The following is a 22,433-nucleotide window of genomic DNA, read 5'->3' on the forward strand; positions in this document are numbered from 1 at the left end:
CTGACCTGGCGATCTTAACATTTTGGATGTCAGTTTGGTGGACGTCAAGTCTTTGAAGGTCATAGAAGTGTTTTTAACTTATGCTGTTTGATTCAATGTTTGATTTAGGCTTATCATAAAACCCTTTTAAGGTTCTGCTGCTTTATTTGCATTTGATTTCTGGACAGATAACCTGTTTGTCGTAACTTGTTTGTGAAGTGTTGAAATAAGTGGCAAAGGGCATACCTCTTGAACTTTTTAATGTGGAAAGGAAGGAAATGTGCTTTCTCCTTTCTTCCCTTCTTCCAGAATTGTTTCTTCTTAATGTGTATCATTTGAAACATTACTGCTTTCTATTACTTTGTTAGTTAAAGTAATTGTTACCCCTTCACATGCAGAACCACCCTACACATGGAGTGGCATCACTTAAAGAATTACTGTGTTTTTTCTGTGTTTGGTGTGTGTGTGTGTTGACATCCAGGTGGGGAGCAGATTAATTCAGACATACATGGCGTAAAAGCTGAGATGTGTGCTCCAAAGGCTGTGGATTAGCATTTTTTTCCCTATTCTAAAGAATAAATCAAGTATTAAAATAAACCAATAAAAGATTTACTAGGTTTATATTGTAAATTAGAGAAGTTATGGAATATATTTTAAAATAGTAAAAAATAGGTAGAACTTTGAAATAGAATTAGATTATTACTATTTAATACTGTTTATCTAATACAATTATAAGATTAAAATAATATAATAAAACACAAGATATGTAGTTCTTACTGTGTTTTAAGTGATAAAGGATGACACTCCCCAGTTATCATCTCTACTTGAAATTTAGGTCTTGTTCATTCTAAAAGAAGAAAACCCTTCTCTAGAAGGCTGCTTGGTTTTAGTTATGGTAAGATTCTAGAATTACTTTCCCATATTTGCACATCTTTCTCCTTTTCAGCTGTATCTGATCATCTGTTACACTTCAGCTGGGACTGGCTTTCCTCCATCAACTGGCTTCATTAGTCTGTCTTTTTTTTTTTTTTTTTTTTTAAACCAGAAAACAAAACCCCCAAATTAACCAAACAACAACAAAATCCACCCACCCCCCACCCCAACAAAAAGTCAACAAAAAAACTACAACGAAATCTCAGATTTCTGTGCAGACTTTTGGGGTTTAAATTCTAGAGTTACTTGTGGTTTTGAATGTTTAATTCAAATTCATAGAATTTAGTCAGATACAAGCAAAAATTCCTGTAGTGGTGTGGTTTGGTGTTTTTTTTTTTCTTTTTTTTTTTTTTTTAAATACGTTAGAAAGTGGATCATGGATGCAGCAACTACTAATGCTTTAGAGGCATATATACAGAAGAGAATGAGACTTCTGCCATGTTTAAGGTCTCTTGAGTTATAGGAATCTTGCACAATACCACTCCAAAACTAGAGTGATTAAGAACTAGATGATTAAGGATTGTTATTTGTGAAGGTTGTGCTTTTACTTGTCTACTTGCTCTGAGATACTCCTTCCTGCAGTCCTGTAGCAATTAGTTAACAATTTAATGTGCATGTCACCAGTCCTTACCAAGTCCTTAGTCCTAAACAGTCTTGATGTTTGTCCTGTGTCAGTGCTGTGCTAGTGTTGCCTGCTGATAACTTCATTTTTAGTGTTCTTCATTTGAGTAGCTCAACATGCTGATTACAGTAGATGCAGCGTCTAGTTGAGCAGAACCTGAAATGTTATAGTCCTTAGGGTGTTTGTAATATACGTTAGTAGTGTTTGGTCTGTGTTCAGAAGATAGCAGATCTATTTTGCATTGAAGGTCTGTTCTCTAGGATTAGAAGAAAAGAGAGGATCGTCCTGCCTTGATCATAAAACACATCCTTACATGTATTTTATATGCCCTCAAAACCAATGCAGGAGGAAAAATTGACTGGCTTTAAAACTAATATACATTCCTTAAGCTGATAATATGATGTGGTTGTCTGGAACAATAGAGTGCTTAAATATTATTCATTTAGTAGTTCCTCTGTATTCTGGAGTAGTCCTTTTTTACTCAAGATGTTGAATTCTGAAACTTTTTTGTGGCATACCTTGCATTTTTAGGTGCAGTACAGAAAGAGTACTTTGTTATGCTCCAGAAGTAAAAGATGTGATTCGTTCTTTCAGTCAGGCTCCAAGCTTCATGGGCTGTCATTTTGATGTGGTCATCATGCTGTTGCTAAATCGCTGAGCTGTGTTCCACTTTCTATGGGCAGTAATGAGTTGCTAATCAATAGACTGCTCTCCATTGCCTGGCTCATAGAGATGTTGTAACTTGATATAAGGCAGCATTACCAATATGACTAACACTTATTTCAGTAGTTGTTTTAGGTATTTGTTTATAGTCTTAAATAAGATCTACTATGGTACACTTAATTCAGTCAGAACAGGACAAAGGTGAAGAGTCAAGAATAAAGTGCTTTCTGGACATTTAAAGCTAAAGCACTAATAGTAGAGTGGGGGTTTTGTTTGTATTTTGCTTTTTAATGGTTCCAGGAAATCGAATCATTGAATAATAGCTATTGTGGCCAGGCATCAGAAGAGCTGGCTTTGCTTATTCTGGCATTTAATCATACAACTAAATATATATTTTTTTTTTAATTTGTTGCACAGTGATAGAATTACGGTAGTGGCTGGTAGTCAAAATAATGTATGTGAGAAAACTGGGAAAAGGTGAGTGGACTAGAAAAGGGTTTCAAAGATAAATTAAAGCATGCTAAGCTGCTGTGGAGGTGATGCCTGGCTGTGTGCCAGAAGGTGGGATTGCGTGGTGGGAGGGAGAAGAAGGGATGTCAGGTACTTCTGCAGCTCTCCCTTCCACAGGAAGGTAAAAAGATCTTTCTGTTCAGGCTGGGCTGTAAAATGGCAGATGAATGTAAAATGGAAACAGGTGGATAATTACCGGGAAATGGCAGAATTGCTTAGAGGCCTGTTAAAATTTTAATTGAAAAATGTAGCTCTTCAGCTCAAGAGGTCCTGGGGAAGGGTGGAGTGTGGGGAGGAAGGGCAAGAGTAGCCTCCGTAGGAGGAAATAAAGGATTTCTTAGAATTAAATTGCAGTCTGTGGTAGAGGAGAATGCAGCCAGCCAAAGATGAGGCAATAAGGAGGAAGTACAGGGAAGGGAGCAATAGCTGTGGTGGGCAACATGCAGATGAGAGATTTAATAAGTGACATTGTTAAACTAGCATGGTCCAGCTCATTCTCCCAGATTTAGACAGTGCACATGACATAACAGATTTTAGAACTATGTTCGAATTCAGTGGCAAATATATTTTTTACCTTACTCCCTTCTCATTTGAATGTGTCTGTTTGCCAGACATCAAATGCCATGTCTTCTGTTCAAGTATCATGAAAGACTGTTTGGGTGTTTTGCATTGGCTAGTATAGTTGACGGATCAGTTTGCATTCAAACATGTCTGACAAAGTTTACCATTGCTTTGCTCAAAGACGCTGATAACCATCAGAATTGGGAGAGCTGACTTTAAGCCTTTCTCTTCCTCATGATGTCCTCCTGGTACCCAAAGGAAAAGAATTTAAGAACTGATATTCATAGGCTACTGATAGTGTATTTTTTTTTTTTTTTGTATGGTAGACCCTACGTTTTGTTCCATCTTGTACATAACTAGCTGCTCCAATGGTATTGTATTTAATGTAGTTGTCCAAAGCCCAAGTGATTGATGCTGGACACAGACGTTTGCATCAGCACAGGGCCAGCTCCAGGGGACCTGCACAGTGTTAACAGACCTGATGTTTCTGAAGGCAGCAAAAGCAGTGTGGTGGTCAAGGAGCTGCTTGGTATTAACAGCAGCCCCAGAATAATGGGGAGGGAGGAATCAAACCCAGTAAAGCACAGAACATGTGCTAATACTAATTTTGTCATGGTAGGCCCAGCTACAGAAGGGATGTGAACCACTGTCTAACCAGTCTTCTGGTTTGTGAAGGCTAAATTCTTGAGGTTTTTTTAAATATACTTTGTTTACCCAATGACTCCAGCTCAGGAGTTGCTTGTTTGGTTTTTAGAGTTGGACCAGCTGTATGGATGATACTTTCTTTGGTATATGGATGATGTATTATGTGGAAAATCACAATATATAACAGTATATGTGTTATGTGCCTTGTTAAAGTGTTGTATTAGGACGTGAGAGCATGTGATTTAAAAAAGTGTAGTTCAGTGCTAGACTCCAGTTTCCACATAGCCAATGAAATAACATATTTTTATTGAAACAAAAAAACATTAATAGTATAGTTTATTAATTGCTTTTCTGTGATTTGCACATGATAATAGATCAATGCCTTTTACTTTTAGGTGCTGGAGATCAGAATTTATTTACTTCCTTATATCCTACACTTTCTCAACAGCTTCCTAGAGAACCCATGGAATGGAGGAGGTAAACTTACGTTTTATTCTGTGATGCTATTTCAGTGTGTGTTTTTAGACTTGGGTATATTTGTATATTTGTTGTGCTCTGAGAAGCTCTTGCCATGAATTGGATTGAATATAGCAACTGACTTGAGGAAAGGAGAACTTATCAATGTAAGTGTTGGTGTTTCAGGATCATCACTTCCATACTTCAGCTATGTTGACCTTTACCTAAAGAAAAATTATATTAATGCTGTGTTTCTCTTTGGTTTTGTGATTTATGAGTTTGTCTTGGTTTGTGCTTTGATGTGCTTTGGCAGCCATGTTCTGAAAGTGACAGGCTTTCTTCTTAATGAGAATATAGGTAGAACATATGTAGCATTAGATGTACTTTCCTGCAAAAACTTTCGTACAGCACACTGTTTTCTGTTTAGGAAAAATATTTTGGGAATTTTCTTATTTGGATTTTTTTACTTTTAGAGGTTCTACAGGTACAGAAAATCTTTTAATGAAAGCTGACAAGTTTCTAGCTCCTGTTCTTGCAAAAAGGAGCATCTCTTTTGTTTCAAGTGACACCAAATTGTAGTTAACTTTGTACAAACCTCAATAAACATAGTTTGTGATTTTCCAGTACTAGAGTATTTCATTGTATTCCTCTTCCCCAAAATACATGTTCATTTTTGTATTCTACTGCATATGTCTTGTCCACTAATTTCAGGTTTTAAACTTTGTAGGTCTTACGGCCGTGCTCCAAAGATGATTCATCTAGAATCTAACTTTGTTCAATTTAAAGAGGAGCTATTACCCAAAGAGGGGAATAAGGCCCTTTTGACTTTTCCCTTTCTTCATATTTATTGGACAGAATGTTGTGTAAGTAGGAAAACATCATGAAAAACTGAATATTCGGATTTAAAAATGAAATTGTTTTGATTTTCTGCTTGTGCTTTCTGGTATTCGCCACTTGCTTTTTATGCTTATTTGAACAATTAAGTCTGCACTGCATAAGCATGCATACCCAATATTATTGGAAACAAAACTTCGTCAGCTTGAGTACTTTTTGCCATAAGCAGTATTTCTTTGTAATGTTGCTTGACACTAAGAGGACAGGCTTCTGAATAACCTGTTTTCAGTACTTTGTCATGAAAAAGCCCAGGATCTGACAGTATTACTGCGGTAGCACAGCATGCTTGTTTCATAAGCTAGAGTATTTCAGTTAAGATTTAGCCTCTTGAAAATATCATAAGATATGTATTTTTTCTGTAGTTCATTTTCCATGTGTGTCAGGTATTGGTGTATGTCAGCAATTGAAACTGGGCAACATTTGGAAAGTCTTAATCCTGTTTATCTACAGGTCACTGCTTTTTGGTTGGCCTCTGTTACAAATTTTCTGGTTGAAGGACAAAGGTGACATCTGATCTGTGACCAATCAAAAAGTTTCCAGAACGGCCTTAAGAGTTGTAAGAATTGATCCATTTAAAAACAACTCAGAAGCCAAAAAAGTGGCAAACAACGCTTCTGTGGTTTTCTTATTTTTATGAAAAAGCTTTTAAACAGATTAAGATTTGAACAGTGTTAGATGGCAGAAATATCACACTTCTGTTACCATATGAGAATAAAGCAGTTCAGCTTTGTAATTTCAAACATGTTTTTGTTGTAAAGTTCAAGAATGTATAAAATAAGAATTTAAATTATGTTTAAAAATATCAGTTTCAGTAATCTAAAGAATTAACATATACCACTAGAAATAAATTAAATTCAAAGACCAAAACCTTACTATGCTTCACCTCATTTGATTTCTTTCAGTAAGTGTACTTATTGTCACTAATTCTGTTAAATATGTCTTTCTGTTCGTCTTTTGTTGGAACAAAATTGGCCTTATGACTTTCTTATTCAGAATGTCTGTTTGATTCTGATGATTCACCAATTCTCATCCCAGGACACGGAAGTGTACAAAACTACAGTCAAGGATGACATCACCAAGTGGCAGAATGTTCTCAAAGCTCACAACTCGGTGGACTGGCTAATTGTGGTAGTTGAGAGTGATGCCAAGAAAAAGAACAAAACAAATATCCTTCCCCGAACCTCTATCGTAGATAAAATAAGAAATGATTTCTGTAACAAACAAAGTGACAGGTAAGCGTTTTTTTCTTGCAGACATTTTGACCTTTTGGCAAGTGTGCTGATTTAAAAATTCGACTCCCTATATAACAGGTTCCTTGCTTATTTAAGGACTTCTCTTGATGTTCAGCATTCAGGTGATGGTACCATAAGACCTATGCTTTGAAGGAGACTGATGCAAGCAGTAAAGGGAGAAGTTTATTCCCGGATTTGTGGTGGCTTTGAAATGTGGTTCAAAAAGCTTTCAAGTATATCTTCCTGGCTAAGAGATCTTTAAGGGGAACAGTGAAGTAATAACCAGGGTTCAGAACTTCAGAGTTTTTTTCGTTTGCTTAGGTGCTTGCAAAAATGTTACCAGAAGTACAAGTAATGGGAGTGAGGTGAGAGGGGAATATGAATATATGAAACTGTTTCTGCTTTCATTAAAGTCAATAAAACACACCAGTCTTAATTTGAAACCAACTTTAGTAAATACTATCTTCCTTATTCTGAAATATTGCACAGAATCTATTATATATTACGTTTTTTTTTCTTTTCACCTGAAGAGTTAACTTTAAATGGGACATTTTCCCCCTAAAAATGAGTGACAGGATAAACATTTGAAATTGAAAAGAATAGATGGAAGCACTCATTGTACCTCAGTGAACTGACAGTGACTGGCAGGTCAGCATGTTATAATGTTCTAAATTGGCAGCGCTTTTTTTGTACCTAGATGGTATTTGGTATATTACAGGATTATTTGGGCAAATAGTTTGAACAGCTCTGATTCAGTTTGCTTTTGGTTTCTAACTGATTGATTCGTTTGGTTTAATCATTTTGCTGTAGGGTAAGATGACTTTTCTAACTAGAAATGGTGTTTTACTTGGATGGAAGATTTTCCTGCGTTTAGAGATACCAGTGGTTTTTTGGATGTTACTGAACTGTTATAGAAAAACTGAGGAAAGAAAATGCTCTAAAAAACCTGACTTATTTGTGAATTAACGGTATCTGATTTATTTATGAGAAAAGAAGTAGAATTTTCACACTTAGGATGTGTAAAAAAACCCACTCAGATAAAGTAAGAATATATTATGGAGGATTATTTTAAGTGACTTAGGAAGGCTGACTGTATGAGATCTAATGTATCTTGATTTGTATCTTGCATAATCCTTGCCAGGAGTAACTGTAATAACCACCCTGCTGGCTTGTATTGCTAAGCAGACTTTTTTTCTTGGGCAGCTACAACATTACTTGTGTTTAAGTAATTGTAATAATGTATCCATTATTCTTCAAAAAAAGTAAAACTTTATAGTACTCATTTTGTGGAAAACGCGTAACTCTTCTCATAAACTGTATCACAGACTTTACTTATGCTTAGATGGAAAGTTTTTTAAGTCACCAAAACCCAACCAAACAAAAAAACCCACCCCAAAACAAAACCCCAGCCTACCCACCCCAGAACAAACATAACCCTCAACCTTGTTTTTTTCCTCTTATTAGTGTTGAATGAAAACCTAAATTTTGTTCCCTCTGAATCTGTCAGGTATGCACAGTATTCCACTGTGCGTTGTATGTTTACCTCCTCAAAAATATTTTTTATCAATCTCTTTACAGATGTGTGGTACTTTCTGACCCTTTGAAAGACTCTTCCCGTTCTCAGGAATCTTGGAATGCCTTCCTGACCAAACTCAGGACGTTGCTTCTCATGTCTTTCACCAAAAACTTAGGCAAGTTTGAAGATGACATGAGAACTTTGAGAGAGAAAAGGACTGAGCCAGGGTGGAGCTTCTGTGAATATTTCATGGTCCAGGTAAGAGTCTCTTTTTACTGAAGAAAGTACTTGAGTCCTAGTTTTAGTAATGGCCTTTTTTATTGTAGTTGGCTTTCTGGTGCTTCTAATGCTCTCTTCATTCTTTGAGGGTTGGGTATGAAATACAAAGAATGGTATAAAAGCAGCATTTTTAGATCTTGTTTGCAGCAGGCTCTTGGTACATTGTAGTGAACTGCTGTTACAGAAGCAGAATCTTTGCAGGCCTGTCAAAGTTTTATGAATCTCAACTGAAACAAATTGCATCTAGAAAGTATTGCTCTTGAATTTTGGGTAAATGTCCTATTACTCTGCCTGTGCAAAGACACTCAGGCTTGTAATTTGTATTTAATATAAATGTTGCTTTGCTTTCTCTGTTTAGATTATTATCAGTATGTATGGAGGCGATTCTTAGAAAAGTGCCTGTTTTGAAGTACTCCAAATAAAGAATGCCTTAAATTCCCTTTTTTTTAATATTTCTAAATATATCTCTCTTTCAGCTAGTATAGAGAAAAGCAAGAAACTACTGTTTGATAGAATTAAAGGTCTTGATTCCTTTGAAATTTTCTGGTCCCTGTACAGTCCTGTTCTCCACACCAGTTCCATCTCATCTTCATGTTTCCTTTGACTTCATGCACTACCTCTTGTATACGTTATATCTAATTCTCAGACTTTTCCTACTTACCACTGTGGCTCTCTTCTCTGCATACAACTGGTACTGCAGTTTCGCAGTGTAAACAGAGGGGAAAAAGTTGTAACTATTAAGGGAGATGAGTCTTTAGCAATTTCTTTTCTTTCTTTTTTAAAAAAACTTTTAATAGATGTATGAGCAATATCTTGTAGTGAATCAGGATATGGATACACAACAGAATTTACTGGCAAAGCAGTATGACTTAATCTTCTTTTGTGAATCATCCTGTGTTAGGAAGAAATAGTGCATCTGCTACAATGGCAGGTTTTCCTAAATGTGTGAATACTGGAAGGGGAAGAATGTTGGAAAAAGTAGTTCCTGGACCTCTACGTATGCTACTAATTTGATACTACATACAGGGCTACAGCTTGATATATCCTCACTAGATAAAGAGGAGGGGGACAGGCTGTTACACCTGTCATGACTAATACCAGTAACATGCTCCTTGTATTGCTTGTGTGTCAAAAGGAAGAACTGGCCTTTGTCTTTGAGATGCTGCAGCAATTTGAGGATGCACTAGTGCAGTACGATGAACTGGATGCCTTGTTTTCTCAATATGTTGTCAACTTTGGGGCTGGCGGTAAGTGTCTTAAAATATTAAATATGTTAAGTGTATTAACTTCTTCACCATGCTTCTGCTAAATAACCCAGTGCTTTGGGTAGCATGTGCATGGGAGAAAAAAAATGTTACTTTGCAGTGAAGATGCACTAGGCAGTTGGTACTCTTGTTTTGTGCTGTATGCAAACTCAAGTGTACATCAGTTATAGTCTTACTAAAGTTTTGGTTTTCATCTCTGAAGCTTAGAAGCAATTTCTAATGAAAACTTGCATTTTCATTCTTACTCGATGATTGCTAGAAACTGAGCGCTGAAACTAATTACCTGAGTGTTGAGCTGGCTGAGATACGTTGCTGCTTTCACAGTTCACTGTTAAGTTACTCATGAGGTAAAGAGCTTCCTGGAGAAACGTATTCAGTTTTGCCTCAAATTACATGAGACATTTGGTAATCGCTACAAAACTGAATAGAAAGATGTGCTTAATCTGCAGTACAAGTTTAACTTTCTCTTTAAGAAAAATTACTGTGCAAGAAGCATCAAATAACTTAAGACTTTTAATGAATTAAAGCATATGTTATTATATAACAGCTTTAATCAGGTATGTGTTATGATTCTAGTGAAAATATGGTGCAGGAATAATTTCAGTGAAATGTATTTGTACTGACTGAACCTGATGCTATACCTGGAAGTGGGGGCACATCTATGCATTATGGCTGAGTAAGAAATACTTAAGTAGATAAAGCTTGTTTTGAACTTCAGCTAGGCTTAATTGCCAAGAAACACATTACAAACTGATTGCCACTATACTAATAACAAGTAGGCAATTAGGGAAAAATGCCTATGGGGTTTGAATGTTCTGAAATCCAGTTATCTACTTAGCTGTGGAAGTCCTGTTGGTTTTTTGTTTTGCTTTTCATGTTAAGAACTATGTCATTTATTCATATGATAAACTTTAGAAAGAATAAGCCAGCTCACAACCTTGGGAGGGAAGAAGAGGCTTTGATAGAAAGCAGTGGTTGATTCTTGGATATTAACTTTATTTACTTAGATGGTGCAAACTGGCTGACATTTTTTTGCCAGCCAGTGAGGAGCTGGAATGGTTTAATTCTGCGAAAACCAATAGACATGGAGAAGAGAGAGCTAATTCAGAATCAAGAAGCTACTCTACTGGACTTGCGTAGTTACCTATTTTCTCGCCAGTGCACGTTATTAATCTTCCTGCAGAGGCCATGGGAGGTTTCCCAGCGAGCATTGGAGCTTCTTCACAACTGTGTGCAAGAACTCAAGCTATTAGAAGTGAGTCAGTGTAATATATTCCGTTATGTGAATGATTTTATCCAATGATGATCTAACAAGATTTTTGAAGTGTAGATGTTGGTGACCAGAAAACAGTAAGCGCTGGCTGTGAGTTATCATATTGATGCTGTAATAACAGATTGTAACAGTGGTACAGTTGAATGTTCCATCATGAGGATGTCTTCCGAAAGAAATTTGGAGACATCACATCCAAAAACCAAACCTGTATTTAGTTAAACTATTGTAGTCTTCACCTGGAAAGTTAACTTCTTGAGCTGATAGGTAACTTGTCTGCTTCTTGCCTGGATTTATTACGAGTCTCTTATAGTTCCTATCCTTTAAGTCAATAACAGTGTTGCACTGAAGAAAGTAAGGCAGATTGGTTAATATGCTGATATGCACAGTAGTAGTCTGCAACAAAAAGCAGTTTTGAGCTAGAAAAAGTGTCTACAGTAGGGCTTCTTTCTGCCATGCAAGTTGGATAATGCTTTGGTTGCCTTTTGTGGTTCATTCTTTGTGATTCCTTTTGGTGCCCAGTAACGCTGTTAGGCAGAGACATGTGTAATGCCAATCTCATCCAGTGACAGAAGGGAGAGATAGAAACAAGTGACAGCGCTCAAAGCTTTTTGTCATGTTCCATGCCTCCATGCTTTGCCCCTCCTCCCTCCATACTTTAGTTTCTGCTGATGTTTCTTAATCCTTCTAAAGAGGCTTTATCAGGGATGTTGTGCACTGATCATCCTCCACAGATGTCTGTGAATTGAAATATATCTTTAAGAGTATAGTGTGCATGAGAATATTTCTGGATTTCACCTTGTGACTCATCCATGTCCTTAATCCCATGGGTGTCTGGTTCTCTGTTAGTTTTATCTGTGCTATTATAGCAGTAGCTGCTGACTTTTGCCTGTCTGATATTGTGGTAGTAAGTTCCATCATTCAAAACAGAATCCATGGATTTCAAACCAGAAAAATCTACTTCAGATGCATAGCCGACACTTTCATGTATTCTAAAACTAACATGTAATTCCTATAGATAGTATATTTTATGGTGTGTTTTTTTTTTTTTTTTTTTTTTTTTTAATTTCCAGAATAAATACATGGACCCTTCTAAATCTCTGAAGGTACTTCCTGCAGTTCCCCTTTTACTCCACCCTAAGTCTGTCCTGTGCCCCCAGTGTTTGGGGCTCTTCTCTGTACTGTCTCTTATTTCTGCTCTTTTTTTTCTTGCTGTGGTGATCCAAACTGAATGCAGGTGTTCAGGTTGTGAGACAGTGACAGTTGTTTGTGCATAGCATGTGGTTATCCCTGTTGTGATCCTTTCTTTTAATGTAGGAAAACCTCTTAATGTGGCTTGACAGCACTGAACGTGTAGCGGAAATCTGAACTACTCTGTTTTTAAGATCATTCTTTTCCTGAAAATGCTTTCAGAATTCAGATCTCTTCCCCCCGCCCAGTGCATTGTTCTTGGATGTTCAACTTTCCTATCACATTAGTCAATTAGCTAGTCTAGTTTATTACGGATTTTGAGACTTTCATAGTCTTTCTAAAAGGACTGTTTTTATATTGTTTAGGTCCAGGATTTTGAGACACCATTATCATGACTATATTCCAGATCTTTAGTTATGCTCATCTTTATCTCAATTCTTGAAATAATCCAGTATCAAGCTCTTTCTCTGTCATGTCCTGAATGATAATCCCTTCTTGGTGTGTGGTTTGGTGGGGTTTTTTTGATGTCTTACCCTTTGTTTAACAAACTTCTTATTGTGAAGGAAACATACTGATTTTTTTTTTTTTCAGGTTTTTAAATCTGCTTCTTAGTGTATTTTTAATTTCAGTCTCAGATCTGATGTCTCTGTAGGAAAGTAGTAGTATATTTACATATTTTTTTCCTAACTCTGCTTTCCTTAGGCTTAATTTCCAAAGTTTTTAAATTTTTCCAAGTACTAGTACCTATTAGTCCTCTCTTCCTTCTATTTCGTTATCAATTATCAAATCCAGTTAATATAAACAGTTTGGTTGCTTAGCTGTCTTTGTTTCGTGAAGTAATATATATAAATTATTTAGGAGGTAGTGACAGTTGGCGTGGTTTTTTTGTATTGGAGTAAGCTCTTCCAAGAGGCTCTGCTATGTTGTATCAGGAAAAGGATTTTGCTGAAATATTTTCTCATCTGACTAATACTTATTTCCCAGTTAATTTTTTCTGTTCATCTTCAGGTCTCTGTTCCTCCTGGAGCTTTGGATTGTTGGGTATTTTTGAGTTGTTTGGAAGTCTTACAGAGAATAGAAGGCTGCTGTGATAGGGCTCAAATAGATGCAAATGTTTCCCACACAGTTGGTTTATGGAGCTACGCCACTGAGAAGGTGAGCAAATGATGTGTTGCAATTGTGATATTACAATTTTGAAACAGACCATTTGTTTCTGTGGAACAGATTTTGCACTTTTTATTGTGGAATTTAATATGGGGTTCTGTACATTGTCTTTAGTCTAGATGAGGCATCTAGGTTTATATCCACATTTTCTGCTGTCAGATGAGGCCTGGGAGTAACTAGGGTGTGTTCACCTATTTGTCTGTCCCCCTGGCTCTTTCACCACTAGTTTGATAGTGACTGGCTAATTAAACTCCAGAATGAACTCAGTCCATGTTGACTGAGAGAAGGAACATAAGTTTCAGTTACAGCAGCAGAAGCTGCCCAGATATGGATGCATTTACCGTCATAAATGGAGATTACAGCAATATGTTTGCATAGTTCATTGTTTCTTCAGTACATTAGTATGGTAGTAATAGACCCCTAGCTTCTTTGAAGGTGTTACCATTGGCAGCTTGTGAAAGAGGCAATTAAGTAATAATTTGCAATTTTTCAGTTACCACCCCTTACCATGAAGTAGAAGTTGTAAAGTAGCCTTTTCAGTTTGATTAAGCCCCTTCCCTAATTATATGAATGCCCGTTTGAGTTCCACTTACTCCATTTCTAAGGTTGCTACTGCTTTCCACTGTTGAAAAACAGTTTAGAAAGATGACAAACTCCAGAAACTACTAAAATAGTGTACTGTGATCTTTGTGGATGTTTTTGAAACCAGTGTAAGCTCATGCTCTTGTTTGCATAGCCTGTAGAATATCTCCTATTTATTTTAATTATAGTTTGCTCGTATGTCAGTAGACTTAAGAATCTTCTAACTGACTCTAGGAGGTTCTTGTCTTACTAAGAAAAAAGCAGAGAAAGACGGTTTCACTTTGAAGAGTTACTGTTTAAGAAAAAAAAGTGTATGTATGTGATCAGAATAAAGGAAACAATTCTTCGTGTAAAGTGGTGATGGATGCATCACGTTCTTCCCGTGCTTCTTACACATTTCTATAGAAAGTTTGTACCTGAGTTGGAAATGTTCCTCCCATTCACAGCTCTTCTAACACAAAGGATAAAGGGAAAAATTGTAGGATAATGAGTAGGAGTGAGGTGGAACAGACTGAATGAAATTTAGCAACTGGTGACAAAATTAAGTGGAATTTAAAAAAAATAAGTTGATGGCCATCCCCATTTTGTATGGTGAGTAAAATGACAAGCTGAGACCTTTTTTCTTTTGTAGGCTTACCATGGTACTTGATTGAGTTATTGTAAAAAAATTAACCAATTGACCAACAGAACTGAACTTCTTTAAGACAGTATCCTCTGCTGACTTCTGGGTATCAGGCATACCAGCTGCTGTCAAGGGGTTTTATGGCAGTTGTGTGTATTTGTTTTAACACTGTTAGAGTCATAGAATCATTTAGGTTGGAAAAGATGCTTAAAATCACAGCGTCCAACTGTTAACCCAGCACTGCCAAGTCCACCACTAAACCAAGTGCCACATCTTTTGAATACTTCCAGGGATGGTGACTCAGCCACTTCCCTGGATAGCTGTTCCAGTACTTGATAACGGTTCTGGTGAATAAATTTTTCCTAATATCCAATATAAACCTCCCCTGATGCAACTTGAGGCCATTTCCTTTTGTCCTACACTTGTTACTTGGGAGAAGAGACCAACCCACACCTTGCTACAACCTTTCAGGTAGTTGTAGAGAGCAAGAAGGTCTCTCCTGAGCCTCCTTTTCTCCAGGCTAAATAACCCCAGTTCTCGCAGCCGCTCCTCATAAGACTTGTGCTCCACACCCTTCACCAGCTCCATTGCCCTTCTCTGGACACGCTCCATCCAGCACCTCAGGGTCTGTCTTGCAGTGAGGGTCTTGCAAAACTGAGCACAGGATTTGAGGTGCAGCCTCACCAGTGCCCAGTATAGGGGGACGGTCCCTTCCCTAGCCCTGCTGGCCGCACTGTTTCTGGTACAAGCCAGGGTGCTCTTGGTAGTCTCGGGCACCTGGGCACACTGCTGGCTCGTGTTCAGGCAGCTGTCAACCAGCACGCCCAGGTCTTTTTCCACCAGGCAGCTTTCCAGCCACTCTTCCCGAAACCTGTAGCATTAGCTATGCTAATCATCTCTTTTTCAAGAAGGTTTTCACCTGAATACAATACTTGGGTGAATTTGCAAGCTTGTCTAATCAGTGTACTTGAGACTGCCAACATTTCTTGATTATATTGTTTTCAAAAATAGAATACAAACACAGTTATTAGAAGTTATCTTTGGCAGTAACTGCCAAACATCTCAAGCTTTTTCCATGTTTATATGGAAAACCAGAAGGATTTATTCCTATGAAGTGTTATGCATGTAGGGATGTGTATGTATATGCAAGTGTTCCAATGTTATTTGAGTCGTTAACTTATATGCAATTTAGTTCTTAATAAAATTAATTTCTACTGTGAGAATAACAGTTAAATTTGAAAGGTTCTCTACTTTCTTTCCATGGAGTGTCTATAATACAGATCTTACAATCAGTGTAATATGACAGGAGTGGAAATGTATTATAGGAATGATGTAACAGAATAAAAGGAATTGTGTATTGATTTTTGTAGCCTATTGAAAACAAGTGTATGGTTTCTCTTACAGTTAAAATCTCTGGGTTATTTGTGTGGACTTGTGTCAGAGAAGGGACCCAATTCAGAAGACCTTAACAGAACTGTCGATCTGTTAGCAGGGTTGGGAGCAGAACGCCCTGAAACAGGTATTACCAGGAATGTACGCATTCTTTCTAATAACTGATTTTTTTCTTAAACAGATAGCATTTAAATCCATACATATATATAAACATTGATAGAACTTTATCTCTTAAGAATTCTTTTAATGTGCGGCTAGTACTTTAAATTATCAATGCATCTCCTTACTGTTGCAAGTATTTTTCCATTAATGCTCCATTTATCAGCATTTAGGTAAGTAGTCTTGAACAGTATTGGTTTTGAATAAAGTTTTTAATACTTTCAGATGAGTATTAAAATTATTTGAAAAAGAAATGGAGCATCCTTGATCTGATGCAAATAGATAACCTGCAACTGGAGCTACAAAGTGATATTATTTGAGTTGAAGTGATTATTTGAGTGGCTGAACAATCAAATTTATTTACTTGTTGAGGATTTTATCACTTGGAAAGATATTTCTGAAGGGAAGAAGCTTTCAGATGTTAAATATGCTAGAACAATTAGTGTCTTTGAAGCATTAGCTGACAGGCTGAAATTCACTTGCTTTGCAGGTATGATGATGTATGATTCTTAATTTAGTGCCGTGGTGCCTGTTGTGTTTATTTCAAATGGGGGCTTTTTTTCATCTAGAAATATTGACACATATTTGGTCTGGCAAAAACTTAAATTCAGCAAGTAATTTTCCTTTGAAGTACTTTGCTTGAAGTAGTAAAATATCTTCAAATTACACTATACTTCTGTCATGTTAATTTGTAAATGCAGCAGCGGGGAGTTGTGAGAATATTACTTTTGGCACAATATGGTATTAAGTACAATTGTGTGTGTTTCTAGGTTGAACAAATGTTATGAAATACTGTTTGGAGAAGTTAGTACAGTAACTGTGTTGCTGCTTGCCTTTACCCTGCTACCCTGAACATTGCTCATGTATGCATGCACACACAGGCAGTTGTGAAATAGCCTTTCTTGATCTTATTTTAGAGCCTGGGGAAGAAACTCATGATCTGTCTCTAAGTGTTGATGATGTTTCCCCATAAAATTATTTTAAGTTTTCTCTCCACTTTCTACTGAAGGAAAAAGTGAGGTGGGGTGTGTTATTAAAATAGGAATGTATTAGTAAGTGACACCTCTTTTTCTGCTTTTTTCTAAAGCCAATGCATCACAGAGCCCTTACAAGAAACTTAAAGAGGCCTTATCATCTGTAGAAGCTTTTGAAAAACACTACTTGGTAAGTATGAGTTTTGGTTACTTACGTTAGTTTTGTGTGTTTATGTTATAGATTGAATAAAGCCAGAATATTCAAACCTGAGAAGATAACACTGAAATGTAAATCTGTAATTTGGTATCAAAGGTTGTTGCTTACACACTGAACACAACAAAGCTGATTTGTTTTACAGCTGGAACCCTATATGGGCTCCAAGTTTCAAATATTTGAATTAACCTCCAACTCATAACTGTAAATATTGAAGTTATTATCTCTAAGAATGTATACTTAGTTATTAAAAAAGCCAATGTCATGGCTATCATATTCCGCTATCCCAAATTCAGAATTAATTGAAGCTTCCCCAGAAGAATATTGATGCATGGATTCAGCTTCCTCTTGAATGGTTTAGACTTGTATCTTGCAATGGGTGTTACATGTTCTAAGTTCTTCTGATGAGATTTTTGTATAAACTGTGGGTCACCTGTGAATCATAAGGTTGGAGCTGTTACAGATTAAAACATTGGAATTCTCATTGCGCTTTAATATGCATGATTATTTCCTGACAGCTCCCTTATTGAGGAGCCATTGTAATGATCTTCTGTTTTTTTTCTGTAAAAGATTGTTAAATAAACCAAAAAAACCCCTGACTGTCCTAAGATTGTGTTTGATTTTGGGGGGGGGTTGGTTTGGGATTTTTTTTTTTCTCCTTAATAATTTTCCTGTGAAATTTCTTATATTTGCAATACTACCATTAAAGTTTTCTGGGAAAAAGTTGGATGAAAACTGAGCAAATTTTTTTTTTTTTTTTAATCTGAGAACTAGGTGGTAGTTATTTTTACAAAACTTTATTGAAAGAAAAAGTCTCAAAAGATTTTGTCTGAAGATACCAGGTTTCATTTTTATACTTCATTTCCTTGCAGGACTAGGTGGATAGCTGGACCAAAACTAAAATCTTTAAAGTGCTAGCTGCTCTTACATACTCAGTTCCAACTTAGACCTGAAAATCTCTGCTAAATTCAGCAGTAACTTTCTAAATTTAAGAAACTAGGTGGGATCTGCAGAATTTGCCAATGAAAGAACGGCTATTCCTGTTTGTATTTCTGACTACACTTTTATACAACAGAAATGTAGATTTGGATATACTGCAAAAGATTGTTTCCTATGTCCTTGTCACATAAATATATAAAATTTTTATATAACCATATTTTATCCATGTATTAAGTGAAGAAGAACATGGAATTAGTTAAAATTTCCAGAGACAGCAAAGATAATTTGTATTTAAAATTTTAATGAGTCTGGAAAGTAAAATGCAGCTTTCAGATGTGTTGAAAGGAAGAAGTGATGAGCTTTTGTTACCAGAAAAGGCTTTTTTCTCACTCAATGGCTAATTTTCTGTAACAACTTCTGAATCTTTTGCAAGGCTGTCAAATCTTCTACCAGCATGTTGGCTTGTGCTTTAATTTTGGAGGAACACAGGTTTTCATTTGTTATGTGTAGCTAGTGTCTAAGACTTCTCTGGTTATCCTGATCTGTTAAGGAGTGATCACGTAGTTTATTGTAGGATATTCTTGCGAGTTCTTAACAAAAGTTATTTTTCTAGGTTCTCCATAAGTAACATTAAAAATGGCCTAACAGAAGTTTTGGGAGCTCATTTGAGGTCACTTCCCTGCCCCATAGGAGTTGATGCTTTCTGACAGATACTCTGCAAAATATTTAGGCAGTTGGAAGCTCTTAAGCAATTTTTTTTTGGAAGGATCTTAATATACTAGGTGAAGAAGAATGAGCTTCTCTGAAAGGTTCCTGACAGTCAGAAGAGGCTGTGGGTTTGTAAATATAATGTGAAATGTTTTATGTATCAGACCAGAGATTCTTACATACTTGAGAAAAAAGTTTGGTGGCGGTATACAGTGCGTGTTGTAACTGCTGATTTTGTGAGAAGGATTTGTCACTGTTACTACAAGCTCAAAGCAGGGTGAGGAAGGTGACACGACAGTGTGGCTACGTTGGAAATTAAAGATGACTGAGGAACTTGAGTTTGGGATTGCTTAGTTTCAAGCAAAATTCCTTTAAGGCACTCTTTTAAAAATACTTGTTCCGATTATAACTTAACATTCTGTGTTTAATTGTATGTTTACATACTACAAACTTTCAAATACTTAATGGTATTATGCACAGCTTTAAAGTGAAAGAATCTTTTACCACATTCTGTGTGTAGTTTATTTGGTTTTGAAGTATTAATTGTGAGTCTGAGGCAAGCTCTAATGTTGTTCTAAATATGTTACGTGTGGCGTATGCTGGAATGATACACTCACAGTCCTGCAATGATAATCTAATGGCATATAGTCACTGAGAAATAGGTGCTTTCAAAAAAAAAAAAAAAGACAGGAGGATTAAAGTGTAAAGAATTGCTTGAAACTGCATTTCGTCTATTATTTTGGTGGTTACGACTTGCCTTATCTAATTTTTAATAGGCTTTTTTCTTCTGCTACATCTGCATAACACAGATATGGGATAATGACCAACTGCAGAGAAAGTGAAGATGACCTGAAAGTGCCCTATATTGTGTGCTGGGGGCAAGGGGAAATCTAAAAAGTGACTCATTTTGTTGTAGCAATTTAGTTACTGGCTATGAGTTTGTGTGAAATACCATATAGCTATTTAAAAAATATATAAAGCTTATAATAGTTTCTTTTTTTTTAAACAGGATCTGTCCCATGCCACCATTGAAATGTACACAAATATTGGAAGAATTCGCTCAGCTAAGCTTGTGGGAAAGGACTTGGCAGAGTTTTATATGTAAATGAATATTTAAAATGTCTTAAATGCATTAGCTTTGAAAAATTTAAATATAATCCTTGAGGAAAATACACAATATTAAAAAGGAATTTTAAAAAGTGTTTTTGAAAATGTAAACATGCCCTAAGTTTCAGGCTGTGTTTCAGCAAAAAGAAAAAGAGCACCAGCAATCTTTTTATATCAAGCCCTAATTCTCACTCATATTTTAGTACTCTTGCCTTTAACTGTCCTATATGTTCTTTAGTGGATCCTTCTAGGGAGAAAAGGACAGTGGGGGCGGGGGAGGAGCGGGAGGAGGAAAGAGGTAACTTTGCCTTTACTATGGCCTGCTTTAAAACATGGATTCTAACTTCTTTCAAATTTTATAGTTAACTATATGTGTGTCAATATAAACCTAAGAAAAGCCAGGCGATGTGTTTTTTGGAGAGTAGTCAGTTTCATATTTGATTGTAAAATGTTTGTTTCCCGCGCTGTGAAAATTATAGTGGTTTTATTCCGAATTTCCAAATATATTTTTTTGTGTTTATTCCTGCTGTTAAATTCCACTAAAGGAACCTCCTGCATTGATTTTCTGTTTAATTTTATTTTTCTTACTTGAAGGGTTTGGGAGTCCTAAGTGGTTTTTGGGGAAAATATGTTTGGGTATGCTTCTCACCTATGTTGACTAAAGCAGTCTGATCTAGCCACAACAGATTCTCCTAAATTAACCGAAGTTTTCACCTGAGGGAATAATACTAGGTTTAAATACTACCATGGAACTGCTGCATAGTGATAAACCAATATTTTCATTGAAGCATTTCCCTGCTTCAGAATTGCTGAGTAAGCAGATTTTTAGTTAACTGTCAGAAGCTTGAGATGGCTTTTGTTGCATTTGTGGGAGGTAGCTTCACCTCACTTGCTCTGACTTGGGATAGATCTGTATATGAAGCCTTTTGTTGACATGGTATAGTTACTGCAGTTCTTCTTGCTTAAGTGATATGCTGGTAATATATCAAAATATTAGCCTAATGGTTCACTGCATCTTGTTCTGCATTCATATGCAATGTTCCATTCCCATCACCACTTCTTGAAAACGTGTAGAGATTTCAAGGCTGCAAAGGTTCTTATATCACTCTGTACTCACTCCTTTATTTTAAAGGAGGAAGAAAGGTCCGCAGAAGGCAGAAGTGTATCTTCAAGGAGCACTGAAAACTTACCTTGCCGAGGGCTGGGCATTGCTCGTCACACATACAAGAAAACAGTTAGCTGAATGTCAGAAACACCTTGGACAGATAGAAAAGTATCCTTTAAAAGGTGGAACCAGAAAAATCAAGACTGGAGAAAATGGTATTTCTGATTATTTTTTTTGACATATCTGTTAACTTTTATTTAACAGTAAAGACTGTCAAACATCAAACAGCTGAGTTATTTCTTGTTTCCACTGTTGCTGCTCGTTTGGGGAGGGTTGTGTTATTTATTTTTTAATTATTTTTTTTTTAACATCTGGTTTGCTTAATACCTTTTGCATATGGTTGCTGCTCTCTGTTTTAAATACATCAAGGCTCTAGAGGGTGATGCAACATGGATAGCATGAAGTTTGTAATTACTTGAGCAGATACCACAGAGGGTTTTTTTATGATTGTGTTTGTACTTCATCATTATGAAAGTTTTTATGTGGTACTGTATTTTTCATTTGGTAAATACGACATTATAGTGTCTTCCTATATTAAGGAGCTTAATTTCTGGGCTTTCTATAGCTGCTACTACCTTTTTCCTGTATCTCCAGCACTCAAAATTATAAAGTGTGTCTTATGACTTGATTATGGTGAGTGATGCTGTAACAGCTGGCAGATTCTCAGCCAAATAAATTCAAATATAGTAAAATACTCAAGTTATTTAGTTCTAAATGTTGGGCAGCGTAATGCAACACACTGGGTCTTTAACTTACATGCTGCGTTTATCTATTGCCAAACAATGAATTTTCTATTCTCACTAATTGTTTTAGATGCAGGAAGATTGCACAGGTCAATGATATTTTGGTAGGTCTGCAGAAAGTAGAGATTTTGCAATACTCTCAGATGATAGTAAGTCTCCCATTGTTTCGTTTCTAATGGAAGTATGTGGTGATGATAAAAGCAGGTCTTTTTAAAAGATTAGAAAAGCAGCGCCTGAATTCTCATTTTCAGTCAGATTTTTGAATGTTGTAGGTTTCTGCTTCACATTTCCTTAACATTGTTAGCTATCTTCAAACAAGCAGCCTTTTAGCTGGTGATAGTCTTTTAACAGAAGATGAACGCAGAAGCTTTTGCCAAGAAATACTAGATTTTGCCAATCAGCAAGCAGAGAACCAAGGTAAGTCTGGTTCTTAAATACTTAAAGCTTAAGCTGTTGTAATCTGATCTTTTCCTAAAAGAGGAAGGCTTTTTCACATGGGTTTCACTACCCTGTGCATAACTTCTGAAGTAACATGTTTTTTTTCTTGTCATCTCCGTAACATTTATAAAATTTCTGCAATAAATAAGAATAGTCAGAGGTGAAAGGGTAATCAATATTTTCATCCTGGAGAGTCTTTGTTTTCCTTCA

At 36.3% G+C, this 22,433-nt stretch overlaps 1 protein-coding gene across 3 annotated transcripts in view; it reads left to right on the forward strand.

Annotated features, from left to right (window-relative positions):
• TRAPPC10 (trafficking protein particle complex 10) overlaps positions 1-22,433 on the forward strand; it is a 44,350-nt gene that overhangs the window by 6,218 nt on the left and 15,699 nt on the right. For 2 of the 3 annotated variants that reach the window (XM_037376719.1, XM_037376720.1), the window contains exons 2-13: positions 4,309-4,390; positions 5,097-5,232; positions 6,299-6,495; positions 8,074-8,269; positions 9,426-9,537; positions 10,563-10,810; positions 13,025-13,171; positions 15,789-15,903; positions 17,023-17,099; positions 19,780-19,871; positions 21,010-21,150; positions 22,090-22,202. In XM_037376719.1, coding sequence (XP_037232616.1) covers positions 4,309-4,390; positions 5,097-5,232; positions 6,299-6,495; positions 8,074-8,269; positions 9,426-9,537; positions 10,563-10,810; positions 13,025-13,171; positions 15,789-15,903; positions 17,023-17,099; positions 19,780-19,871; positions 21,010-21,150; positions 22,090-22,202 — 1,656 coding nt within the window. Of the gene's footprint in view, positions 1-4,308; positions 4,391-5,096; positions 5,233-6,298; positions 6,496-8,073; positions 8,270-9,425; positions 9,538-10,562; positions 10,811-13,024; positions 13,172-15,788; positions 15,904-17,022; positions 17,100-19,779; positions 19,872-21,009; positions 21,151-22,089; positions 22,203-22,433 lie in introns of those variants that run through there. The other variant, XM_037376721.1, reaches the window with a different exon arrangement.

This window comes from Falco rusticolus, chromosome 2 (assembly GCF_015220075.1).
Source record: "Falco rusticolus isolate bFalRus1 chromosome 2, bFalRus1.pri, whole genome shotgun sequence".
In the NCBI taxonomy this organism is placed as follows: domain Eukaryota; kingdom Metazoa; phylum Chordata; class Aves; order Falconiformes; family Falconidae; genus Falco; species Falco rusticolus.